The 20,587-nt window shown below is 49.4% G+C and overlaps 1 protein-coding gene across 1 annotated transcript in view; it reads right to left on the bottom strand.

Moving 5' to 3' along the window:
• Positions 1-2,388: 2,388 nt before the first annotated feature.
• Positions 2,389-20,587, bottom strand: part of PFDN1 (prefoldin subunit 1) — a 32,134-nt gene continuing 13,935 nt past the window's right edge. The window contains exons 3-4 of the mRNA XM_071758350.1: positions 18,322-18,406; positions 2,389-2,564 (exon numbers count right to left, since the gene is read on the bottom strand). Coding sequence (XP_071614451.1) covers positions 2,481-2,564; positions 18,322-18,406 — 169 coding nt within the window. The 3' untranslated portion in view covers positions 2,389-2,480. The remainder of the gene's footprint in view (positions 2,565-18,321; positions 18,407-20,587) is intronic.

Genomic DNA, 20,587 nt, shown 5'->3' with positions numbered 1-20,587 from the left:
CCTTTCCTTCCACAGCTGTGGCCTTGGCTGTTCCCCTGGAATGGCCTCACTGGGCAGGAGGTGAGCACCCAGACACCCCCCAGCCCGTGTCCCCTCAGGTGGAATTTGGGCTTGCAGCTCTTTGGCTCCAGCTCCACACCAAGTGCCCGTGGTCCCCCAGTCGTGGCTGCAGCAGTGCCGTGACTTGGTGACATGGTGCTTGTCCTGGGGACACACAGAGGGGACACCACATCCCCCCTGATCCCTTGTGGAGGAGTTCTGGCCGGGCTGCACCATGCAGGGAGCTGCTTGCCTGGGGTCATGGGGGCAGGGAACGGGGCTGAAGGTGCTGGAGAGGGGGCTCAGCACCCTCAGGGAGCCTGGATGCTGCTGCCCCCATCGGAGAGCCAGGCTGGGACAGGAGTTGGAGCCCATCCCAGTGCAAGGGATCCCTTCTGAGCCCACCTGTGCCCAGGCCAGGATCTGCCCCAGGATCCAAACAGGTGGGCACTTGGCCCAGGACCCACCTGATTTTCCCACTCCTGCAGTGAACACCAGAGCCCAGGCTGAGAAGCAGCTGATGTGGCAGTTTGGGGTCAGTGAGACCCAGCAGGAGCACGGCCCAGGTGACCCAGGACACTCCCAGATTCATCCAGCCCCTCACAGACCCCTCCCCACCAGACTGCAGGTGCTCAGGGGCACAGGCAGGACCCCAGCCCAAGGACCTTGCCAGGGGCCTCATGTCCAGGCTGTGCCCTCACCCACTCGGGGCCACTCTCCAGATCTCCTTTTGGAATGAGGAGTTGATGCCTGGTGGGGGGACACAGCAGTGGATGCAGCAAAAAGCTGCTTGGGATTGCTTGGGACTTGCTATAGGATGTTAGCAGCAGACTGTAAGGCAGAGCTGTAGGTTATTTGGGGAGAAACACAGGTGTACAAATAGGGTATGGGAATGAAAAGTTCAGCTGGTTCACTTATCCAGAGCTTGACCAACAATTGTCCCAACCTCATTAAAGTCCTCTTAGACTCTGTCCTGAGTGAGGATCCCCTTGTGTGCAAGAGTGAGTGCACGTGTGAGTGCATGGCGGGTCCCTGTCCATGGGGCAGTGATGGGTGTGAGCACCAGAGCTGAAGCTGGACCAGCAGGTGAGTGTGTGGCACGGCCTGGGAGAGCAGGGGTGTCAGGGCCTGGGAATTAAACCCAGTGCCAGGTGCTCCTCATTCATCCCCTCCCTGATAAAGGAAGGAGAGAGAAGAAGGGAGAGAGGCTGATGGGTTGGGAACTAAACTACACAGCTTTAATGGAACAGGAATGATAAATAGGAAAAAAATTACTAAATCTATACAACTATACAGGAAAATTGATCCCAGGTTCCTCCCCCTCTCCCCAATAACTCTCACGTCAGCACCGAGGCTGCAGGGCAGCCCTGGGAAAGTCCAGGCTGGAATCCTGGGGTCAGCAGCAGTTGGGAGCTGGAGGCAGGAACACACAGATTCAGGCTGGGATGGATCAGGAGCACAGGCAGAGGAAGGGATGGAATCCTCCCAGGATGCTGAAGCAAACAGGGAGAGGGGAAGAAGGGGAAGCAGGAAGGAGTTTGACCCTGGTGATCCCTCCAATTTATCCTGAGGATGAGGTGTATGGGATGGAATCCTCTGTTTGGTCAATTCTGGTCATTTCTCTTGTCTGTTCCTCCCTAAGGGAGGGTTTCAGGTGTGACCTCTTGACTCCTTTTCTCCTTCTGGAGGGCAAAATGTTCCTCAGAGCTGAGCAGTGTCCCTGGTTCTGCACCCCAGATCCAGCAGTAACTATAACCATGGAGTGGGCTCAGTCCCAGCAGCAGCCACTGCCTGAGAAACTTGCTGTTCATTTCAGCAGTGCAGCTCCTGACAAGAGACTGAGCTGAAAGCAAAAGCACAAGGCAGAAAATCCCCTTTATCCTGGTCCAAAGCAGGACATCAGGAGGAAGTGAGTCAGGGCCACCCAGAGGGTGACAGCACCCGTGTGTCTGTGGGGTGAGAGCCCAGGGGAGCAGCAATGGGACCTGGAAGCTCCTTCCCAGCTCCTTCCAGCCAGGCCCAGGGTGCCAGGAGGGTGCAGTGTGAGCAGGGAGCACAGGGTGGCACTGCCTCTCCACTGCCAGGTCCCTGTGTGCCAGGAGGGATCCAGGCCCTGTCACAACTGACACCCAGCCCATGACACCCCCCAGGCACCTGGAGGTGCCCCTGACACCCAGCTCTGCCCCACCAGCCCCCTCCTCACGGGCTGCAGCCTCCCCAGTGCTCAGCAGCACCTGGGGGATGCAGGATGCCCTGAAGGCATCCAACTCCCAACAAACCAACCCCCAACTCCCAACAAATCCCTGGGAAAGAGCAGCAGCTGCAAGGTGTCAGGCAGAGGGAACAAGCTCAAGTTTTGCATCAATTTTATTGAAACTGCCCCAGAAAGGGGCTCGGGCAGCAGTGAGCAGGGGAGGCACAGGGGGAATCCCATCCCAGGGCTACTGTGCCCTGCGGGCCATCAGCATCTCCCTGATGTTATCCTCTGCTTCCTTCACACTCCGCTCCAGGTAGGATTTCTTCTGCTGCAAGAGAGAAAACCCAGAGCAGAGTTAAGGAGCTCCCTGTGATGGCAGCAGGTGCTGAGAGCTGCCCCGAGCTGCAAGCAGCCTGCTGAGGGCTTCCCCCTTTCCAGAGGCAGCCTGGAAGCATCACTATTCAGCCTGGGCAATGTTTACAGACTGGGAATTTTGTCCAAATTCCTTGTTTTGCTCTGAAACCTTCTCCTCAGAGCTGCCAGGGCTGCTGCAACAGCAGAGCTGCAAAAAGGGTGAGATGTTAACTGCAGGGAGGAAGCAAAAGGCAGCTGGATGCTGCAACACCTGGAGCCCAGAGAGGAATTAACAATTATCCTTATGGAGGCAACAGCAAAACCCTTTTGCCCGTGGATAAACCAGGCTATTTTTCCCAGCTGGGCCAGTTTTCTAAACCCAGACCCTCCTTTCTATCAGAAATTCCCTGGCATCATCACCAAATACGCGTGTTTCCTTAATCATCTTTAATTAAGCTAGGCTTGGCAGGGAAACAGCCTGAAGCTCTGCATCCCAAGATAGGAATTCAGCATGCAGCATTTTTTCCTCCTCGTCTGGGTGCTCTTAGGTGACTGGAAAAAAATCAGCACTTGGCTCTTTTGACTATTTTCACTGGGTTTCCAAACAACAGCCACAACAGTCTCTGGTGGAGCCCAGGCAGGCAGAAGGCTCTGCTGTGGGAGGCCCTGGCTGCAGAGCCCTTCTGGGGGAGCCCACCCCCCCCAAATGTGCTTTGTTATGGGCTGGGGGGCCCTCAGGGAGGACCCCCAGAGGTGGGCTTGTGGGGGGCCATGGGGAGAGCCCTCAGGGGGGGTACCTGCCACATGCTGGTGTAGGGCTCACTGTCCTCACCAGGTCCTCCTGGGGACAGCTGTGGCACATGGCACACGTCCTCCCACTACCCCACAGTGGCCTCAGCTGCACACTGAGCACCTTCCTGTGGGCCTGGGGTGCTTGGTGGAGCCCTGGGCCAAGCCAGGTAGCAATAAGCACTGGCAGGATTAATATTATTAAATTACAGGAGTTCAAGATTCAGCCTGGAGAACCCTGCCAGGGGCTGCACTGCTCACCCCCCCAGCCACAGGCAGAGGAGCCCAGAGTGACAGGAATGACACCCACAGCCAAGAACAGCTAAAGAGGGACAGAAAAGGTCCTCAGCACTGTTCAGCTGTGTGTGGGGGGTGGAGGAAAGGGTAAAAGTACCCCCAGGATGCAGCAAAAGCATCTGGCTGCTACAGGGGGGAGACCATGGGGGGGCTTGGGTGTGTGTGAGAGAGAGGACACAGCCCCTGCCAGCTGGCAACAGGAGAGAAACTGAAATTGGGGCTCCCCTGGCAGCCTCCCCCCAACTCCTGCAAGCCCACGGGGAGCTGAGATCTGAAATGCTGAAGGAAAATTCATTAGCACAGAGACAGAACTGATGCCATCAACCTCCCCCCCCTCCCTCCCTGCAGTGCTGCTGCTGCACACTCAGTGAAATGCCCACGCCATGAGGACATCTCCAGCCCCCTTACCAAATACTGAAGGGCTTTTATTTGAACAGTGAAGGTTGTCAGTGAGAGCAAGGGCCAGGGGTAAGGCAAAGGGCTGCTTGTGCCTCCCAGACAGTGCCCAGGCCCGTGGGATCCCTCTCTCCAACAAGAGCTGCTTTTCAGGAAGCTGCAGGGTGAGGAGGCACCCGCTGCCACCAACTCGCTGAGGCACAAAGGGGACTCCTGCCACCACCCTGCTGCTCCCACACTGCCCCGAAACACATCCAGGGATTTCACATCTAGGGAACTGAAGCTGAAGGCTGCAAAGGGCAGAGAGGTTGCAGAAAACCTGCCTGGGGTTGAGCTCCACTTTGCTCGGGCAGCTGGAGGAGAGGGGCACCACTGGAGCTGACTTCTATGCATTTATTATCAAAGTGTTGGGTTTTTAAGCAGGTGAATTAAGTCTATTGAACAGTTCTACCTCTCTGTTCTCTCTGCTCCCCCTCATGCCCCCTCATGCCACCAGGCAGCGAGAGATTTCCAGAGAGCAGCTCAGGTCCTGACCCTTTTACTCCATGAAAATTCATCCCCGAGTTCAAGCAGCAACCCCTGAGGGAAACTCTGCTCTCCTGTGAACCTCCCACCCTCCCCCCGAGGCCCCAGCACCCCTGGTTCCCATTCCCACAAAGTCCTAGGCAGGGGGGAGCAGGGAGCAGACAGTTGCTGCATTTTCCAAGCCATGTGGCAGAGGCCAAGGTGTTCCCTCCCGAGGAGCTGTGGGTTGGTTTCTGCTTCTGTCATCAGGGGGGAAAAGAGCAGTTTGCTGTGTGCAAACCCCTCCTCAGCACCATTACTGGGGTCTAGACAGGAAACTCCCTCTCTCCCTGCCTGTCCCAGCACTGTGAGCAAGCAGCTGACACAGGCACTGCCTCCCACACCACTGCTGCCAGATCAGAGCCCAGAGACTGTCTGGCAGCTCAGCTTCCAAGTCATCCCAGAGGCTGTTCCAGTCCAGCCAGACCTGCCAGGCTCTGCTCCCTGTGGGAGGAACATGCAGCAGCCTCCCAAACCCCACTGACAAACTGCCCTGACCTCACAAGCTTCCCTCTGCACCTTGATCCTGACTCAAAGCCCCAGTTATCCCTCTGTCCTCCCACCCCACGTTCTGGGCCAGCCCCTGGCTGCTAGGTTTGGCTCATCCCTCAATGAGCTGCATGTATTTCCTTGTGAGGGTGTGTTCAGCACTGAAAGTGTTAATTCTCTGCTGCCTTTTGCCAAGGCAAGTGCAGCTGGCAGTGAATTTCCACTACAGTGCTAGAACTACACTGCTGGTCTGGGCCCCTTGTGCAACCCCCAGACTGCTGCTCTCTGCAGCCCCTGACACCTCTCTCCTACACCAGTGCTCACCAGTCCCAACCCCACCAGACCCTGCAGCACACCAGTCCTGACTTCTGCACAACCTCCAAGCAGCAGATGCAGAGCTCTGGCCCAGCACTAGCAGTGCCCTAAACTGCACCCATCCACCCACCCACCCATGAGCTCCTCTGGGCCTCTGGCCAGACAAGGGTTACCCAAAACAGCAACACATACCATTACCTGAGTCACAGAGACTCAGGAGTAGGACTGAGAAAGAGCAGCCTTGCTTTGGGAAGGCAGTGGGGTGACAGTGACACATGCCACTCAGCTCCCAGAAAAGCCCAAACTCAGGGCTGACAAACAGAACCATGCTCTGGGCCAGCCCAGGCAGTGCAAGGAGGTGCTGGAGGTGGCAAAGCAAGGGAGGGGACACAGCAGAGCAGGAAGAGGCTGGTTTGGCAGCCATGGCTGCACTCAGCAGCTGGTTCCTCCTCCTGGTTCACCATTGCCACATCCACTTCCCAGGGATTTCTTTACCACCCTCTGAGTAACACTGACCTCTTGAGTGTTCCTGAGACTTAATGAAGAGGTGCAGCTCCTGGGTGCCTGCTCAGCCAGAGCAGTGAGTGGCCTCTGCTGCCCTGTGGCTTGGGGAAGTTTCAGAAATACTGCTTTGTTTCCATGCCCCATGCACAGCAACCCTGGCACCCCTCAGTCCCCTCCCAGCCTGCTCTGTCCCTGCACAGGAAGGGCACTGCCACCCCCATGGGGACCTGAGACCACCACAGGGGCTGTGGCAGCAGGGTGCCACATGCAGGACAGCTGAGAGGGTGCAGAACTGCAGAAGATGCCCCAAAAAAGGCAGAGCAGCCAATGCCTTCCAGCCTGTAGTGTCACCATTCCTTTAAGGCCAACAGCAGCCACCTTCCCTAGCCAGGAGGGGCTCCAGTGACAAACCACAGCCCTGATGATCTGTCTGAAAACAAGTCCAAAAGGAAATGTTCTCATCTGAATCTGCTTTCTGGAAGCAGGGCTGCCTGGCACCAAGACAGAGGGTGAGAAGAGATGGCCAAGAACCCTTCTTTGGGTAGAAGAGCCAACTCCACCCTCTGGACCACCCAGCACTGGGCTCTGAGGCTCTCCTGCACCTGATGGCAGTGGTGACACCAAGCCTGGGCTTCACTCTTGTCCCCCAGCTCTCAGGAGCCTTCCTGCAGCCACAGGGGTGTGCAGCAAGGGGCTGACCTCAGGGGGGTCTCATCCCAGCTACACAGAGCACAAGGAACTGTCTGCCATGTGCAAATGGGATATTTATTTATATTTATCTATTTATATTTACATTTTATGTATTTTATATATTTATATATTTTATAATATTATGTATTTTATATAATTTATATTTTTATATTTATTTATATTTATATATTATATATAAATGTATATATAAATTATATATAAATATATAAGTTATATATATATAAAATATTTATAAGATATTATATATATATATGTAATTTATTTATAAAATATAAATATAAAATATTATATATTATATATATATATATTCCAAGAGCAGAAGCTCTTGGAAGCACCCTGACTGGCCCCTGCCAGACTGCATTTGGCACCCATGAGCTGTCCCTCACTGCCCATGCTTCTCACCAGCACACACCAGAGCACCCAGCCTGCACCCTGGTGACAGCAAACACACCCCCACCACAAGCACTGGCCCTGCCACAACCCCATGCTGTGGCTCTTCCCTGCACTTTGCTCCCTGACAGGGGCAAACACTTGCTCCCTCACCAGCTCTGCACTATTTGCTTTTGGCAGGAGCTGTGGAAACACGAAGTTCAACGCAAATACAATCACAGTTCACGCCCCATAGGGGAAAAAAAAAATAAAAAAAAAAAGGAGTTGTGGTTAGCAGAGGTGGCCCATGGCCTTTTGACATTGCATCACGGTGCTGGGGAGCGGTGACGCACCCGGTCCTGACATTCCTGGCAGATTAAAGAGGCAGCATCCACAGATTCCACAGCAAGAAAAAACTATTAATCAGCTCCTCTCGGGCAAGCTTGCAATGATCAAAGCAGCACACTTCCCCCAGAGGGCTGATTCAGATGCCTCTGGCTCCAGAGAGAGCTGGTCAGCCACTGACCCATGGTCTGCAAAGCCTTGGCTGGAGCTGGGGGTTCAGCCTCTCACAGGTTGCTCACCTCCAAAAGCCAAAGCAGCCTTTTTGTCCCCAGCAGGAAACCAAGAGGCAGCAGATTTGGGGGCTACACCATGCCTCACCCTCACAGGACTTGGCTCTTTCAAGCAGTGGTTTCTCAGTCAACGTTTACTCCTCTTGCTCTTGCAGTTCCACTTCTCCCTCTTCACCACGGCAAGAAAAAGAGCTTCAAACCCCAACCTTAAACACAAATATGCTTAATCCCAAATAAAAATCTTTCCATGGAAATCTGAGGATCTGGTATGGGAGCAGGCCTTCCCATTTCAGCTTTTTTTAAAAAAAAACAAATGAGAAAACCCCCACCTGTTTTTCTACAAACTTGCTTTGCATCCAGCTTGTGAGGATGAGATGAGCTGGCAGGTACCTTCCCAGAGAGCACCTCTCTCCCCACATGTGGCTACCAGACACCAGCTGCTGGTAGCCCCCCTTGCTCAGAAGCTCAGTGAATGCTGCAGTCCTCAGGCATGATCAGTGCCTCCAACAGGAGCCCTGACACAACTCATCTCCTGACACCATCTCAATAAACCTGCCAGCCAGGAGTTTCTGCAGCTCCCAAAGCTAAGCCAGGTCATTTTTGGCATTCCTCAGGGGCTCTGCGTGCACACCCTTTGGGAAAGTGATCAGCAGATCCTGAGACAGAGCTGGGAGCACTCACTGGTCTGGGGAAGGATCTTCCCCTGTGCTGCCCCACGCTGCATGAGCTCCTCTCACTCTCATGGGCACCTCTGCTGCCAGGGTGGCTGCAATTCCCCAAAATCCCTGTGCCAGAGAACAGCCACACAGAGAACACCCTGAGCTGTCACCACACACATGGCAGGAGAGGGAACCGTTCTGGTCAGCCCAGGATGATGGAAGATGATGCACTGAGGACACACGCTGTGTTTAATGGGATTTCACTTGGAGCCCATAGGCAGGAGGGAGGTGGATCTGCTGAACAGCACCTGGATATTTGTTCAAAGGTTGGAGTGGGTGATCTTGGAGGTCTCATCCAACCTTAACCTTCTGTGATTCTGTGCTTCTGCTTCAGGAGGAACTGAACAAGTGGGCACCAGCCATTGGGATGGGTGGGTCTGCAGAAAGCCCTACACCCTGACGGGTCCACCCAGCACTGGTCCTCACCCAGCCCCAGACTGTGGCACATGTACACATTGGGAATTACTACACTACAGCAACCACCAAATATTTAGATACACTTCAAGGCTTTCCAAGAAGAGTTATTGCTCTCAGGAAGTTGCCCAGAGTTTGCTCAAGAGCAAATGAAGTGCAAGAGGAAGGGAGCCCAGCTGGTTCCTGATGACAGCTGCTGACAGAACGATGATGACATTTACCTACCAGGAGAAGTGATGATTCAGATCCCTGGGTTTTCCCTTAGCCATTCTTTCCAGAAGGTAACGGGGACACTCAGGCACTAAAAAAATCCATCTGGATTAGAGTCAGGAAGATAAGATGTCAAGCATACAAGTGCACTTGCCAGCTCAGGAGGACCTTAGAAGCACCTGCCTGAAGAACTGGTGCAAATCCACCTTCATCAGGTACTGATCCTACCTACAGCACAACCACCAGGGCTTCCCCTGTTGTTATTGTAGCACCTTCAGACCCTGAGAAACACACTCTGAAAAAGCTAACTAGGAAAAGCAACTGCTGCTCTCCTCACTTGGTACCAGGGAGCTCACATTCAGGAGAAGGAGGGACAAGAGGCAGGAAAGCCTACCTGCAGAGGGGCCTTTTCTGTGTCCTGCTGGGACACACTGCACAGACCTGTTTCCTGAGCCACGGGACAGCATTTTCACATTCTGGAAGAGCAAGCCAACTGGGAACCTTTCAATAGGTGGCAGCAGAAATATATTGTCAGCCCCGAGGATTCCTTTAGGGACACCTCTTCTCGGTAGAATTAATCATTGAGAGCAGCTTTCAGAAGCCTGTTGCTTCAGGTCGGATGATGCCTCCTTACAACAGCAGAGTCAGGTCAAACACAAAGAGCCTGGGGAGAGGAAACTCACCCAGATCCTGAAAATACCCACGTTTTGCTTTGGAGGAAGTGTCCTTCACCAAAATGTCTCTTGCAAAACATGGTAAGTTCCCTCGTTTGGTGCTTTGGTTTCTGTGGTCCTGCAGAGCCAGTATGGCTCATCAGAACACCTCTGAGCAACAGGACTTCTGCCAAACCACACCACACCTTTCATTCCTTGCAGTCCTGGCAGAACGAGGCCATTTTGAGAGAAGAGAAAAAAGAAAACACAGAACTGCCATAAATTTCAAAGCTTCGACAAATCAGCAACAAGAAGATGATGTAAAACTGACAGCTCAGCAGCATCCCCCCGCCCTACACCCCGTGATTCAGACACCCTTGAGCCCTGTCAGGAACACATCTGCAGAGAGCTGTGGGGTGCCAGGGGGTGGTGGGGTGGTTGGGAAGCAGTGATGGTGACAGTGGTGAGGGTGACAGTGATGAAGGTGACAGCGGTGAGGGTGACAACGGTGAGGGTGACAGCAGTGAGGGTGACAGCGGTGAGGGTGACAGCGGTGAGGGTGACAGCAGTGAGGGTGACAACAGTGAGGGTGACAGCAGTGAGGGTGACAATGGTGAGGGTGACAACGGTGAGGGTGACAGCAGTGAGGGTGACAGCAGTGAGGGTGACAGCAGTGAGGGTGACAACAGTGAGGGTGACAGCAGTGAGGGTGACAATGGTGAGGGTGACAACGGTGAGGGTGACAGCAGTGAGGGTGACAGCAGTGAGGGTGACAGCAGTGAGGGTGACAACGGTGAGGGTGACAGCAGTGAGGGTGACAGCAGTGAGGGTGACAGCAGTGAGGGTGACAACGGTGAGGGTGACAACGGTGAGGGTGACAACGGTGAGGGTGACAGCAGTGAGGGTGACAACAGTGAGGGTGACAGCAGTGAGGGTGACAGCAGTGAGGGTGACAACGGTGAGGGTGACAGCAGTGAGGGTGACAACAGTGAGGGTGACAGCAGTGAGGGTGACAGCAGTGAGGGTGACAGCAGTGAGGGTGACAGCGGTGAGGGTGACAACGGTGAGGGTGACAGTGGTGAGGGTGATGGTCTCCCCACATACCTGGGAAGCAAGGTGTGGCTTCAGCCAGCTGAGTCAGGGCTGGGGCAGGTCTCCTGCAGGCAGGAGCACGTTTTCCAAATCATCATTTCCTGTTCTCCCCAGGGGAGCTGGGAGCAGGATGGAGGTTTATAGGGCACAGATAATCCTCCTCCCCTGAGCTGCTGGGCAGAGGCTGAGGAAGGAGCATGGGCTGGGTGACTAAGGCAAGGAGAGCAGCACTGGTTTGGTGACTTCACCATTACTCATGCAAGGAGAATTTGGAGAGGGACCTGCATCCAGCTTGGCTGGTTGCTTTGGAGACTTCTGCAGCCATAAGCACAAAGGAGAGCTTTGACAATGAATCAGCCCCTGGTTTAAAATGACAAAGACAGACTTATGCACCAAGTTTGTGTTAAAATGATTTCAGTGTAATCATAAAAGCAGCCTAATGCTAATCAGAGGAAACAAGCAAGGTTTTCAGGCCCAGATGACTAAATGTAGGCTCCTGGATGGACAAAACCATTCAGATGCAGCAGAAGTGGGGTTTTACTACTGTAAAATGTATTTTGCTTTCCCCTGAATTACAAAAGGAATGCAAGCATACTGGCAAAGTTTGATTGAAAAGCTTTTCCCATCTGAATCCTAAAACAAGTTCTGGGATAGATTTCATTTGGTTTGAAAATGCACCTATATAGCCAGCTTCTAAAGGATTTAAAAAGAAAGCAACCCACACCCATGTTGATTACTCTTCTGCTTGTAAAATCTACAATTATCCACCCAAAAATAAAAGGTATGACAGCGAAAATAAAAAGTCATCAAATTCCAGTTCTCCCTTCATGAAGCCTTTGCCCTCTCAGCTAATTTGTATGCTTACTTTGCACTCTGCAGTGCTGGGAAGACTAACAAAGAATTACTAATTAAGCAGTTGCTTGCAAAAGTCTGGGAGTTTGAAAACTTGTTGAAGCGAATGATGGCTCCAAATGAAAGATCCAACCTTGCAAATGCAAACCCACAGCCAGCTGATGTTATTCCACCAAAACCAGCACCACTCACAAACACCCTTCACAAAAATGTGGTGAGCTGTTCAAGTTTTATAAGCTATCCCAAGCCTAAACCAGAGGAATAGCCTTTCAGAGAGCTGGGAATCCCCTCTAAAATGTGATGATTTCTTCTTTCTGTGCCTCCAAGATTACGAGGTCAGGTTTTGCAACCCGTGACTCGTCCACCATTTAACACAGGATAAGATTCTTACTCAATTTTCAAAGCAGAACATGTTCTTATTTGATTCTTATCTAACACATCTACCACAGGAATCAGAACTGGTACTTAAAAAAAAAAATAATACACCTCCTTTCTTGTGACTGCTGAAGAGCATTTGTTCCTTTTCAAAGCTGCAAGGTGCTAGGTACACACAATCAAATTTCATTAATCTGGGACAAGAGATGACATGATTTGGATAAAAGGGAAACAGCATAAAATACACATTAAGTTAGGCTGTAAGAATACAATCCTTCTGCTATTCACACTTCTGACAAATGATGGTAAGACAGATTGTGAAGCTTTAAACATAAAGAAACAAGTCAAGTCAGTGAATCATCACAGCCCTGAAAGGAAGGAATCAGGCCTGTTGTTCATTTTTCCATCAGAAGAGTCAGTTTAGGGGACAGAGAGAACTGGAGCAGCATTAGCTATGCCCCAATTCCTCCATTATTTATCTTAAATTTGTATGGCCCCACTTCAACATCAGAGGGCTCCTCCGTAAAGCAAATATTCTGTCCTGACAGTGTTAGCCCTGCATCCATTACACTCTCAACTTTCTTACTGTTTTATGAGGTTAAAGCTTATTTTCCTCGTTGCTCAGAGTACTTTTCATCTCAAAAACCAGGAATGAGAATACAGATTCTCCTCTCTGAGAGACAGCCAGACAGAGGAGGAAACAAACAAACAAAAAAACACCCCAAAAAACCACCAAACCTTCAGCTACTCCTTTTCTTCCAAACAAGCATCCCTGGGGTGGACAGATGGGTGCTGACAGCTCCATGTCCAAATGTCCATTCCCAAAAGGATCTGCTGAGACACCTGGAGCTGTTTCAGACACACAAGACCATGGAAGTTGAGAGCTATCACCAGGCCTGATGCTCAGAGGGGATGCTGAGGCTCTGCAACTCACTTTCACTCCAATCTCCAGCATTTGTGGAGCTCCCACAGCTTCCTCCTCAGAGGTCCATACAAGCCAATGTTAATCCTAAATGTTAAATTCACTTCCAGCTGTTTCCAACCTCAGGTGTCCAGCCTCCCAGTACAGCAAGCAGAGGGAAGAGATCACCTCTGGGAACAAGTGACCCTCTGCAAGTATTTGTTGTCTTTCTCATGACTGCAGAGAACACCTGAACAGCTGTGGATGCTCTGGGAGAGTTAGTGAAATTCCAAGGTGTGATTCAGGGGCAAGAGGAGAAGGAGGTATGGACACTGAACTCCCAAACAACACTCTTAAATTCCCAAACATCAAATATTGTAATGAGGGGGAAGAAGGGAAACAAAGAGCAGGGAAAACAAACAAAAAAACCTTAAGAAAACCACACAAACAACAACAACAAAACCACCACCACAACATACCACCTTCCAGGACAAAAAAATTGAGAAAATTAAAATAAATCTACCCCCCAATCAAACATTGCAAATAATCATGCAAGAGGAGTTTTGCAGATGTTTGCAAATCATGGTTGCACGTTTGGATGGTTCTGGTTTGGCTGCTGCACAAACACCAGCAACAGATGCAGAGCAGTTTTCCTTAGTGCAGCTCATGCCACAGAGCCAGAAGGGCTAAAACCAAGGCAGGGACTGAGCTGGTCTGTGCACACACTTGGAAACCAGGGGTAGCTTCAGGGACAGCATGGATTTAAAATCATCTCCTTGATACGTGCACGTATGCCAGCAATGGCATGAGAGAACACCACAGTCACTCAGAGGAAAATCTGCTCCAGACTGAAGCACAGAGGGCTATTCTTGAGGCTTCTCCTCTCCAAAGCAAACAGAAGCATTCCTTATTTCCCCCTCTTTATTTCAAAAGCCCACCATACATTCCTGAGCACTGGCCTATCCCAAACCAGCCCTGGGATGAGAGCTTTCATGCTGTAAATCCCAGCAAGAAACAGGTCTGAGCTGGAAACAGCCTACCAATTGCTGCCTTCTGATGATTGCTCAGTGGTCTGCAAAGCACACCACAAACCTCAGGAGGTTTCTACACCATTAAAGCCACCCTCAGAAGTGGCCTCCAGGCTGAGGGTTTCATGTAAAAAAAAAAAAACAAACCAAAGGGCTGCCCAGAGACTTGTGGCAGGAGCAGGGCAGAGGTGCACAGGCTGCTGAGCAGGTCCATCCCAGCCACACCTGCTGGGAACACCTACCCCCAGGCTCCAGCACTTCACCCCAGCCACACCTCTTAAATCTTTGTTCCCAGAGGGTATGAAAACTGCTGTGGCAACCACCAGGGATGTGCTGGTCGACTCATCAAGAAGGGGGGCACCACCATTATGCCTCAGGGCTGCAGCAAAGCTCCTAGAGAAGGAAGGTTAGAGAAAAGGAAGCCACAGCATGAGGAAGTTTCCATCCAGGCAGCACCAGGAAAGAAATCTGGTGTCTGGACATCATAAGGCACTGCAAAGCAGCCACTTTTAAACTTGGCAACACCATCTAAGCCTTTAAACACAGAGCTGTTTAAGGGCAGTGTTTGCCTCTCCACCAGGAACAAGAACAAAGAATTTGTGAACTGGAAATCAAGCACTTAAGTATAGCTTTCCTGATGGTGTTTTCTACTTCAGGCAGGCAGAAAACAACCAATCCCTTATCTCCACACCAATAAACTTTGAGTCTTTCAAACAAAAACATTGTGAACCAAAATCCAATTCAACCAGAAAGCTGCAGGTTGCTTTTGCTCCTTCCATGAAGGAGCTAAATTCAGTGGCACACTCTAGACAGAGCTGCCCAGCAGAGCCTCCCCCTTATTTGTTATTTTTAGCAATTTAGTCTGACAACGCCTGACAACTAAACATGCTGAATATAGCAGAGGAGAAGGGGACTATCAGATATTATCAGAGAAAACACACAGCAATAATCACTTTCTCCACCCCAACGAAGAATCAATTTTCCATGTCTTTATAACATCATAGTTTGTTCTTTCTAAAATGCCACATTTAAAAACAGAATCCATCTAGCCCCACAATGGAAACGGATAACATTTCCTGAAACAAAGCATTGTTCCACCTCTTACATATCATGTTTCCTTAAAAACAAGGGAAGAAAAACATTACTTGGTTTTTCTCCTAATACTGCACAAACATTGCCGAGCTAAAAAGAGTCTGTGCTCATCCCTTTAGAATGCTTTCAAAATAGATTTAACACATACCCCTTGTACTGTGAAACACAACAAGAATTTGATAGTATCAGGGCTGGAAAAATCCAATGGCTGGTGCTGAGCTGGACACTCCCCGAGTAGTGCAGGAGGGAGCTCCTGCTGCAGGGTTCAAGCAGGTTTCTGTAACCCTCACTGGCACAGCTTTTGAGCAGCATTTTGCCAGCAAGCCTGGGCAGTCTGTTTGAACTCCCAAGGATTATACACAAGCTGTGAGGTTAAGAATGCTACGTATGCACAAATACATTCACACCCACACCTTCACTTTCAGAAGAAGGGTGAAGTTACCTTGGTTTTTTTTTGCAGTGACTGACAGGCTGTGCATGTGCCCCCTCATGCACATCCATGGCCTTTTGGGTTTTTTCAGAACACAGTTCCTCTCACTGCCTACATCCCATGTGTATTCCAGCCAAGCCTGATTTTCCCTCAGCTCTGTACAGGTTCTGTACAAGTTCTCCTTGCTGCTTTGCCATGCAATGGGAGGATCAAACCAGCAGTACCACATACATTTTGTGATGCTGCCTTGAAGAAGGCAACTCACTAGTCCAACAGAGGAGGAATCCATCCAAGAGAGGGGAGTGAGGGCAAGGAAATGACTGGAATTGTGCATTGCAGTGGAGATTATCAGCAGGGAGAAAAGAAGCTTTCCAACGAGATGCAAACCCCTGCACTGTTCATAAAGTTCACTCTGACAGCTGTGACTGTCAGGAAACTCAGCTCACATCTCTGAAGCAGGTTAAAGCCCACATTTTCATGAACAGTCAGCACTCAGGAGCTCTCCTTGCCATGCAGATGGATGGATTTGTAGAAGAGCTCAGCCATGAGCCCAGTGTTCTGCTGTGCTGCTCTGCAAACAGCACCAAGCTAGCACTGAGAGTATTTCTCAAATTCCTGCTTATATCAAAAATGCACATTTCACAATACCTTAGCAACAGCATCATAATAGTAAGGTATAACTGTCTCAAGTTCACACTACATGACTTAACCAGATCAGACCAACAGTGTAGAGACTGGAGGATTACTCTGACCAGCTTGATTCAACTACACAAAGTGAGAAATGCAAATAAGTAACCAGGTAGCTAACACTGTAAAATATAAACCAGGCTTTAAAATCCAGCCAGTTTTAGCAACTGATGGAGGGCAGTTCTAACCTATCTTGTTTTGTTATTTATTTTACAATGATGCAGTGGAAGCACAAGATCACAAAGTTTCACATTCTTTCCTGCTTCTGTCACAACTTGTTTTCAGGACAGCAAAATCCCCTACTCCTGTGATAAGTGCTCTCTGACTTGGACTCAGGTATTTCTCCCCAAATTTCAGTTTCCAGCAGTTGCCATTCTAAAAGCTTGCATTCTTTCATGGGGAATCCCAAGCCTAAAGAAAATCCATTTCACAAAACTGCCAGCCAGCTGGCAGTAGTTAAAAGTAATTAAAAGATGGACTTGAGTGGCCACTTTAACTGTTGAAAAGTTTTGGCAATCTAAGCTCGATGGTTAAGAACAGGGAAAAAAACCCACAAACCATGTGGCAGTGACCTTCCCACTCCCACCACCTTTTGAGACAGTCACTATTGCTGCAAACTTCAGTTCAGTGGGATTAACCAGAGACCCAAGCAACAGGGAGCTACAAATCAGAAAAACACTTTTGTGAAAGAGCCAGCTCTGTATATGAATGGCAAAGGTTATAATTTAGGGGGAATTCCACCTATTCTGCTGAGCTCAGCAATAGGAAGGTTGAGGAAACAAGATCATCCCCCACCAAGAACAGGAAGAAACTGAGCTGCACAGCTGAAGGGCACAGTAGCCAAAAAGCTGACCACAGCCCAATGGCCCCACTGGGCAGTTTGTACACAGAACCTGCCAACCACAACCTGACCATCTCCTAGCCCAGATGTGCTGCTCAGAAGATCTCCAACCCCAAGCACAGAGCTGTCTTTGGGCAAAGCCACTGATGTGTGGAATGGCTCCAGAGTAGCCAGGATACAATCACTTTTATCACAAAGCCATAAAAATGACTGTGCCTACTCTGTGGTAACACCACCTTGTAGCCTATCCAGGAGGGATTACGTGTTTTCCCTCTGCAGAAAAACTTCTCATGGCCAGAAACACAAAACCTCTTAGTATCTGGCACAGAAAATGCTGAAGGCAACACAATATGGTGATGTGTTTGCCCTATGGCTCTCCAGGCAAGCTGAGTTTTAAGAAGGAATGGAAAAAAAAAACCCAACAAACAAACCACAAACTCTACTTCTGTTTTAGAGTAAGTAGGAGATAACAGAGACAAAACTGCACAGGTCTGAGTAAGTTTGAGCACTGAATTCCTGTTCCTGCTTGTCTGTGCTTAGCTGGTCTCCACACTCACTTTCTCCAACACATGAGATAAAGAGCTTGACACAATTCAGTCTTAGCTCTCTCTGCCATTCCCCAAACCCAAAAGAACAGTGTTTTGTATTAACTGTATTTTAGGGGCACCAAGAAAAAAAAATACACTAATGGCCTTGGAAAAGTACATTTTGAACATCTTCTCCAAAGAACTGTAAGCTGTACATGTAGCCACTAGAAGATAGTCAAGATTCACTAGATAACTTGTTTGAACACTGGAACTTGAAGACACTACTTTATATCTCCTAGATATTCTTCTCTGCCTTGAATTCTCCAACCAGATAAAGATAAAAACACAGAAGTGCTCTGACCATCTCATCAAAACAGTCCCATCTCCCCATAGATCCAGGCTTCAACAGCAGCCCCAAGCAGAGGATAAGCACAGGGCAGGCACATATGGGTTCTCCCTCCTCATACTTTCCCAGCCTTCAGACATTTTTAGCTCAGGGACTTCCTGAGCAGGATGCGCTTTCTACATATTTGGTAATTCTCAATGGATTTCTCTTCCATGAATTTGTGCAATTGTCCTGAGCCAGTGTAAACGTTTGATATCCACAGCACTGGCACAGTTTCACATCACCTATGTACTGCAAATAGCCAAATATCCTTTCCCTTCTTTGAATCCCTCACCCCCAGTTTTCATACCAGGGCACAGCAATCCGTTCCTGCTGGGACTGTAGCAAAGAAACCAAGTGACAAGAATTCCTTGTAACAGGCATTATGTTTCATCTAGTCATAATCTTTTAGAGTAGCAGGAAGAAGAGTAGCAGGAAAAAAAATAAATGTAGCAAACAGCTTCTTGTTGACCTTCAATGTTCTATTTTTATCATCATTACCTGCCAAACACTTACCTCTAATTCCTTTATTTTCTCTTCAGCTATTCTCTGTTTTTCTAAAAGCTGATTATGAATCACTCCTTTAGACTGAAGAATAAACCTGCAAGTGAAAAAGAAGAAACAGACAACTGTTGTGTATTGTTTACATCTGTTTACACCTACCTGAATGCTGAGTTAGACAACAGTGACCTCTGCAAAGCCAACAGCCTCACATTCATCTCACACATTCTGGACAGAGGCAGCAGAAATTGCTGTGATAGCTCCTACAAACCCCTGGGCTGGCCTCCAGGGCTTGCTCACTCATCTCACCCATGATTTGGGAGGAAGAAAAAGGATGCACACACATCTCCCTCTATCATCCAGCATGCTGAGATTGTTTGAAAGCAGTTCTTGCACACAGCTAGCAAGGGGAGTCTGGCATCACATTCCCTTCAAAAAGATCTACATCAGCTGATGGCATAAGGCCAAGAAGTCTCTTTTCACAGATAAAATCCATTGATTACCATATTAGTGCTCACAAGCTAAACAAACCTGCACAATAAAACCAAAGCTTTCTACAGAGGCAGGCTGAGAGCTGGGGTTGTTCAGTGTGGAGAAGAGGCTTTAGGGACACCTTAGAGAAGCCCTGCAATACAAAAAAGCAGCTTACAGACAGACAGACAGACAGACAGACCAAGAGTTTTCTCCAGAGCCCATCATGCCAGGACAACAAGGAGCAATGGTCTTAAACTGCAAGAGGACAGGGTTAGATTGGGCAAAGGGAAGAAGTGTTTTACCACCAGGGCAGTGAGACACTGGAGAAGCTTTGTGTGCTTCACCTTTGGAAGTGTTCAGGGTCAGGTTGGACCTTTGAGCACCTGATCCAGTGGCAGATGGCCCTGCCCATGGCAAGGGGGTTGGCTGGATGGTCTGTGAAGGTGACTTCCAACCCAAACCCTTCTGTGATTTGATGATACAGACCTGCCTTTAGCTGAGCTTTCAGAACTCCACTGGTCAGGGCTTGGCTTTCATGTACCCCCTCCCTGACCTCTGAATTCCCATACTTCCTACATTCAGAGGGTTTTTCTGCGGGGTGAGGAGCAGTCTTTTTAAATGACATTTTTAACTGATGTGGCAGCCATTTATTTCTACTTGTTCTATATTTTGATTGCCAAAGGGATTTGAAAGATGCATCCATAACATCTCAGTCACACCAATCCTGCTTGCCAGTATGCAAAAAGCTGCCTGACTTACCCAGAAGAGCCTCTGGAGGAGCACTACCATCTAAAGCAGCTCACCAGCATGCGGCAGTGGCATCCCCCAAAGAGGTGAAGGACAACTAAGTTCAAATGAATTTTAGGAACCCTCCACGGTTGTTTTTCATCCTTCCAGACATAAAGAATGTACAAGCTGCAGATTCGCCCCTTCCCTACTTAGAAAGTCCCCCAGGGGATTTAGCAGGAGCCTCCACGGGTCATTCCAACGAGGTCAAGGTCTCCCTCCAGCACCAACTAAGGTCAACATCTTCCTGCCAGGTGACAAGAGCTCATGTTTGAAGAGTTAAAATGAGCAGCTTTACACTGAGCAGAAAAATCTATCTGCTACAGAAAAACCTGAAATCAGTTTGCAGTACCATCTCTCCTGTCAAATGACATTATTAACATGTTTGCACAGGGCCTGGTAAATACAAATGCAGATCTGCCACTCAGCTCGAAGCCTCATGGACTCTGTCTCAGCAACACAACAGCCAAAAGGAAAACTACCTGCCAGATGCATTCCTGAAATGCATGGGAGCAGAACTGTGGTTAATGATAACAGGTTTCCAATTAAAACTCCTTTTGGTGCTCTTATTAACTGCACTTAGCAATCTCTTCCTCCTCCTTCTCCTACTTCTCTCCCTTATTCTGCTTCACCTGTTTTCTACAGTTACTTCTGCTGTATCTTTTCTCAAATCTCTCCTCATTTCTTCCCACTATAAATTCATAGAATCACAGAATGCCAGGTTAGAAGGGTCCTCAAGGATCACCTAGTCCAACCTTTCAAGGTAAGATATAGTTTAAAAGAGATGGCCCAGCACTCTGTCAAGCTGAGTCTTGAAACTGTCCAGTGTGGGGAAATCCAGCCTACACTGCTTTCCTTGGGAAATCATTCCAACTGTTCTCACCTTGATGCATGTTTATTCCTGGTGTCTTCTTTGTCCTGTATTTGCTCCTGTTCTTTACAACAGAGCTCACTCACACTCTCTTCATCCCTTCAATCCCCCTGATCACTTTACGTGTCCCCACAATCCCCTTTCACACAC

This window comes from Heliangelus exortis, chromosome 15, assembly GCF_036169615.1.
Source record: "Heliangelus exortis chromosome 15, bHelExo1.hap1, whole genome shotgun sequence".
In the NCBI taxonomy this organism is placed as follows: Eukaryota; Metazoa; Chordata; class Aves; order Apodiformes; family Trochilidae; genus Heliangelus; species Heliangelus exortis.
The sequence above is the reverse complement of the archived record's forward strand: the minus strand, read 5'-3'. Positions and strand labels throughout refer to the sequence as shown.